The 6337-nt window shown below is 56.5% G+C and overlaps 1 protein-coding gene across 1 annotated transcript in view; it reads left to right on the forward strand.

The window, feature by feature from the left end:
* The window catches only part of TCF3 (transcription factor 3), a 79197-nt gene that overhangs the window by 60815 nt on the left and 12045 nt on the right, over positions 1-6337 (forward strand). The window contains exons 8-10 of the mRNA XM_009887932.1: positions 5043-5145; positions 5436-5575; positions 5756-5882. Of these exons, the coding sequence (XP_009886234.1) occupies positions 5043-5145; positions 5436-5575; positions 5756-5882 (370 nt within the window). The remainder of the gene's footprint in view (positions 1-5042; positions 5146-5435; positions 5576-5755; positions 5883-6337) is intronic.

Genomic DNA, 6337 nt, shown 5'->3' on the forward strand with positions numbered 1-6337 from the left:
GGTGTTCAAGGCCAGGTTGGACGGGGCTTGGAGCAACCTGGGCTGGTGGGGGGTGTCCCTGCCCAGGGCAGGGGGGGGCACTGAGTGAGCTTTAAGGTCCCTTCCAACCCAAACCAGTCTATGATTCTATGCAACATCGAGGGCTTGGATTTTAGCAGGACATGGAAGGGTTTTCCCTTCTCCAGCTTCCTAGGTAGGAGAAATGGGGAAGCACTGTGCGACTGCGGTGCCGGGGCACTAATCCAGGAGAAGGAGCTATGATGCTCCCCGTGCTGAGCAGCCGGTGGCAGCAGCTCCCCGGCCGGAGCCCGGACCCCTCACCTCCTGCCCTCGCTGGCTCTCATCTGTTTGACGTTATGTCGCGAGTGCCCGAGTGAAATGTAATATTCGTTGCGATCGGGTTTCAGTCCAGAAGGGAAACCAAACCAGTTGTAACGCGGGCGGGCAGCTGGGGCTGCTCCAGGTGTGTGCGCTGCCTGGGCTGTTTTATAAGAAAGCCGAGCAGCCTGTAGGAATATGTTAGCCATGCTCCCGCGGCTGTTACAGGGGAATAAACTGAACAATGTCTTTGTGGCTAGAAGTAATGGGATCTCCAGGAAAGCTAATTGGAGCGGGCTGGAGGGTTCCTGCAGGAATATGGGAGCTGTCTGGCTGTTGCGGCGGCCGAGGCTGCATTCCTCGCTGGAGCGTTTTGCGTGTTTGCAGGCTCTGTCCCGCAGGCGAGCTTGGAGCCCGGGCTGGGGCTGTGCTGGAACTGGGGCTGGAACCAGGGCTCTGCTGGAACCAGTGCTGTGCTGAGGCTGTGCTGGAGTCCAGGCTGGGGCTGCTGTGCTGGCGATGTGCCCTTGCCCGAGCGTGTCGTGCCGCTCACTGGCAAAGCTGTTGCTGATGCAAGGTGAAGGGGTCGCCCGCTGCCCCGTTCCCACATCTTCCGCTTTGGCCTTTGGCCACTTACAGGGTTAACCCCAAACTTAAAAGAGGCGACCGGTTCTCAGGGTGCTGTTACCAGCGATGTTCTGCCCAAGAAAGATCCAGTGGTCAACAACAATGTCTATTAGATCAAATACTTAACAGCTTTAAACCGCTGATCTAATTTTCAAGGGCAGCTGTGAAAAGATGGAAGAAATGGGGAAAGGGAAGAAAAGAGAGCAAAGAGAAGGGTCGAGGAAGGGATGAGAGGGGAGTAGAAGAAGAGAAATGAGCAGATGACCTCCAGAGGTGCCTTTCGACCCCAGCCACGCCGGGATTGCAGTGCTTAGAAAGGCTTTTAAAGGGAACCCAATAATAGGACTTTTGAATAACACCTCTCTTTAGAGCCTATATATCCACGTATACAATATTTTGAAGGACGGTTGACAGCCCGGTGATTTATCAGGGGTGAGCAAGTGGTCTCGGTTTTATTCCTAATGGTTCAAACTATCATCTTTAAGCATTTATCTTGTAGCATTTATCATCTTTAAGACATTGGGCGATTTCCCGTGGGGGAAATCTTGTGCCGTGGCGTTCCCTCACTGCTGGCACAAAGCTCCGTCCGCGACTTCCACTGCGGGCTCTGCGGTGAAATGGATTCTGAAATCCCAATATTGGGAGGATGGAGGGGGAGAGGAAGGCACCGAGGGCTCGCCGGATTGGGCTCACAGACCGCAGGGAACAGGGAAAACCTGCTGGAAGCAGAATCCCTATCGCTGCGTCGAGTTTCTGTGTGAAATTCAGAGCTTTTAAACCCCGGTCGACATGTGGGCAAAACATCGCTCCCGACAAATGGCCCTTTATTGGCCTCAGATTTCAAAGGTGACGGGGCTCGCTGCCCGTCGTGCTGGCGGTGCCCTGAAGGGCCCCAATTCCCACAGGAATCACCGCTCGGCCTTTGCCAAAACTCAGCCCCTTCCCTGTGTCTGAACCACCACCTGCACAAGGGCTTTTCCAGCCCGGAAAGCGCTGGCTGTCGCCTCGGCTGCCCCCGCGCCCCCGCAAACGCTCCGGTTTTCTGCCATACGGGCCGGCGCTGCCTCTTCCCGCTGCCCTCTCTTTGCCGTCACCTCCGGCTTCGGGGTTTGTTTTTGAACTTGGGGAAAGGAATCGGCACCGAGGCGGCCGGAGAAGCGTGAAGCAAAAGGAGTTGCCGGCCTCAAAGGCAGCGGATCAAAGGCTCTTTCTTGTCTGACTCGCTTGCGCGGGAGCCCACCCCGTGGTATCGCTGGACCCCGCGCAAAATAAATAGGTTAATCAGCATCTTATTAAAATAAAGTGCTTTAATCCGTAATTCCCTAGCTGCTTTGAAAACTCGGAGAGGTCCAGCGGCTGGAATAGTTGAGGATGGCTGAAAAGGGGAGTGATTCCGCCAAAAGCACCAGGAGGCACTGACGGGGTGAGATGGTTAAAGAGGCGATGCCGGGCAGGGACACCGCTAACCCACAGCGTTTTGGGGTTAGTGTTTGTGAAATAGGTGCTGATCTGGGGCATGGAGCCCCTTCCTACCCTCCCTGCGACACGGAGCTGGAAAGCAGGATTAGTGCTCATGGCTGCGCTCCCCCACGGGCTGCCGTGTCCGGGCACAGGACCCGGGGCTGGATGGAGCCCCCCAAGCCCCTGCTGCACATCGACCGGCTTTGCCGGAGGAAACCGGGGAGGGATTTTGTGCGAGTCGGTGTGGTTCCTGCAGGGTTTTGTTGCCGCAGCGAGTGTGGTGGCTGGGAGCCGTTTCAGCCTGCGAATTTGCAGTCTGGTCACCGCTCTGTTTAGCTTTAGTCTGCCTGAAGTCCCACCCCAGTTTGTGCATTTAAGCAAGAAAAACAGGGAAGGGGGAGGAAAAAAACCCCAACCAACACCACAAAGCCCTGCGAATCCCAGCGCTGGGGCTTTTCAAGCGGCTCTCTCGCCGCGCTGGCAATTTTAACCGGAGGAAATGACCTCACCTGGAGGTCCCCGAGGCCGGCGGCGGCGCGAGGGCTGGGGCCGCGGCGTGGGGAGCGGGGACCTGGCGCTGATTTACCGTTTCCTGCGGCGTTTGGCCGCCGGCCGCCGGCTCCCCCGCGCACGACGGGGCTGGGATGCTCCTCGCTCGTCCGGCGCGGGGAAGAGAGCGGGGGGGTTGGCTTTTCACAGCCTCCCCACACACACCCTACGCCAAGCAGGGAAATTAAAAAAAGATTTGGAAGAGCCGTGCTCATCCCTGCTATTTTATTCTTCTTATTTTCGGCTCTGGATTATTAAATGGATGTTGCCGCTTGCCGCAGCCCCCCCGGGCGCCCGCTCCGCTGCCGCACAGCTGCCTCGCACGCTGGCCAGGTGCCAGCCCCTGGCAGATGGCGCGGGGCTATTAGACGTGCTTCATTCGATTCCCCGTCCCAGCTCCCGCTATTTAATCAAATTATAGGAAAAGTCAATTTACTGGATTCTCGTTCTTTGCAGCCTCCTCCATTCCCCTGCTCTCCCCCGGCCGCACGCGCTGCCCACGCGCGGCTCCCCGCGCGCCCCACTTCGCCCCGACGCCGTCCTGCGACGCCACACAAAAGGCGAAGCGCCGTGGATTTTCTTTTTTGAGCGAGGGATGAAGGGCAGCTGCCAGCGTCTGTCAGGTTTTTCCCTTCCCCCTCACTTTATTTTATTTTTATTTCTTTTTTTTTTTCTTCTTTATTTTACAAATCCCCCAGTCTCAATCTGTAGCACTGGTGCCCACAGGTTGCTTTCAACTCCCCCATCGCCGCGTAGGGTCCGGCCTCACGCGTCGGGGGCGAGGAACTCTGAACCCCCCCAGCTCCCAGGGAAGCTGCTCCGAGAAGCAAAAAATGGGGGCTGCCAGCGGAAAATGAAGCAACATATTTAAGTGCAATCACCTGTGCTTTTCAGAGCTTTTTTTTTAACAAAAAGACACCTATTTTCTATTCCCCCCCCAAAAATGAAGAAATTCTTGGTGTTCCGGCCAGTTAGAGAAATAAAGAATAGTTTTGCGTCTTCTTGCCGGGTGAGGACGAGGGGTCGGAGGGAGCTGGCTGGGTGTGGGGAAGAGAAACTCAGGGCAGGTTTCCTTTCCAAAGAGAGCTGTGTGTTCCAGGCAGGGCTGGCGGAGCGTGCCCGGCACCCCTGCACCCGCCACTGCTTTCGGGTGTATTTTATAAAATAAAAACCAAACAAACGGTTTCAGAATGAATCAATGGGGATGAAAATAAGCTGTAACTAAAGTTCTCACGTAATTTTGAGTGGCATTTCAGTTTCTCTGCGTGTTGAATTTCTGCTTTAAAAAAAAAAAAAAGCATGTTTTGTGCTGGCGCAAGATGATTTTCGGTAAGGGCTTTCTAGGATGAGTTTGGTTAATTTAGAAGGAAAAAAAAAAGCCTTTTTTTTTTTTTTGCTTAATATGCTGTTAAATAATGTAGCTGAACAGTTCTGCAGAAATCTGGCCAAATCTGGGAGCTGTCCCCTCCTGTGTGACATCCCTTTTTGAGGGATGCTCAGCCCTCACCTTCCCCCGTGCCTCAGTTTCCCCTGGAGCGGGACGGGCTGATTTCCATGGAGGGTTTGAGCAGGGGCCGTGCTCGGGAGCGGCTGCTCCCGGTGCGGTGCCACAGCCCGGCGTCGGCACAGGGGTTAGCAGGTCCCGAAGCCTCCCGGGCCCCACCACCCAGCCCGCGCCCTTGCGTGCGGGGCATGCAGAAAGATGGCTTTTGTGGTTACCCCATAAAAAGTTATAACCGCGGAAAAAGGAACTAGAGCAGAGAGTTGAAACTTCTGCTGGTGCCTGCATGTTCTGCAGGAGGCGGCTGCGGGGATCTGCGCTGTTACGGGAAGGCAAGGGGGACGTGTCTTCGTGCTGGTCCTGTCCCATGCACCGCTCCCCGGCACAGCCGCGCCATTCGGTACCGCCACCGTGACTTCAGCTGAGCTGCTCCGGTTCCCCCTCTCCTGGCTTTGCCGTGGGAGTGACTCTGTCGGCTGCTGCGATGAACAAAAGCGAAGCTGCGCGGGGTGGGGTGACCCATGGGGAGGATGTGAGGCCATGGCGGGGCCAAGCACTTCTCTTCAACCCCTTTCTTGCCCCACAGGTGTATCCATCCAACTCAGGTGATGACTACAGCAGGGATCCAGCTGGATATACTCCCTCGAAACCTCCCAGCACTGTGTATCCCGGAGCCTTTTATATGGCAGGTGAGTTATTAACAACTCCGGTGTCCCGCAAGCCGGCCAGAGCTGCCTGGCCCATTACGGACAACAGGAGGAATTGCATAGCACGTGAGATGGAGGGAGCTCAGGGCAGGAGTGCATGCGACATGAAGCAGCCCCAAAATGGCTCTGATTTGCTCAGCGGGTGATGCTCGGTGTAGATGGGACATGATGGGGACAGACACAGCCCCTCAGCTCAGGCTGACTTGCCTGGGCCTGGGCTGTGGGATGCACGGCCACGTCTCTGCCCCATTCAGCTCTGGTTTTCCTTCCAGACGGGCTCCATAACTCGCCAGACCTGTGGAGTTCACCGAGTGCCATGAGCCAGTCGAGTTACGGTGCCATGCTGGGCAGCTCCTCCTCCCCGCTCCCACAGTCCAGCGGCTTCAACAGTTTACATCAGCACGAACGCATGGTAATGCGTCCCCGCGCGGCCCCGCGGGTGGGCTGGGGGGCTCCGCTCGGCTGGCCGGTGGCAGCATCACCTTGTCCCATAGCTGTTGGCTTGGGGCGGCTGCCAACAGGTCCTGGCGCGGATGCCGAAGCCCGGCAGCCTTTTGAGGGCACCTCTCACCCCTCTCCCCCTCTCTGCTAGAACTACCAGCTTCATTCAGGAGAGGTTAACGGCGGACTCCCCTCTGTGTCTGGCTTTTCCTCTGCCTCCACGCCGTACGGTGTCTCCAGTCACACGCCCCCGATCAGCGGGACGGACAGCATGATGGGTACGTACGGCACCGGGGCGCACGGTGGTTCCCAGCATCACCCCCCCTCACTCCACTGACATGCACAGGAGCTGGAAAATCAAAGTCTCGTGCAAACCTCTGATGCCCGAGGCTGTGATATCTGTGTCCAATGTACCTGGACACTATTTATCCCTTGTGTGTCACCGTGTGTGGAGTTACTGCATGAGGAAGAGACGCAGCGAGGTTATTGCTGCTGGATACCTGGGCGGGCTGTAGCAGGGGGATGGGGCTGGCTTGGGGGTTCACACCACCCTTGGTGGATCTGGGAGGAGACCGCGATCTGTGACGTTATCTCTTGGAGGTGCTGTGGCTTAAATGAGTTTTGGGAAGGCGGGGGTATGCGTGAAGCCATTCATCTAAATCTGGAATAGGAATGTTTGTGCTGCATTTGGATACCACGTTAAACCCCTGAGTGCTTTAATCTCTAACCCTGC

Source organism: Charadrius vociferus, unplaced genomic scaffold (assembly GCF_000708025.1).
Source record: "Charadrius vociferus isolate BGI_N301 unplaced genomic scaffold, ASM70802v2 scaffold1096, whole genome shotgun sequence".
In the NCBI taxonomy this organism is placed as follows: Eukaryota; Metazoa; Chordata; class Aves; order Charadriiformes; family Charadriidae; genus Charadrius; species Charadrius vociferus.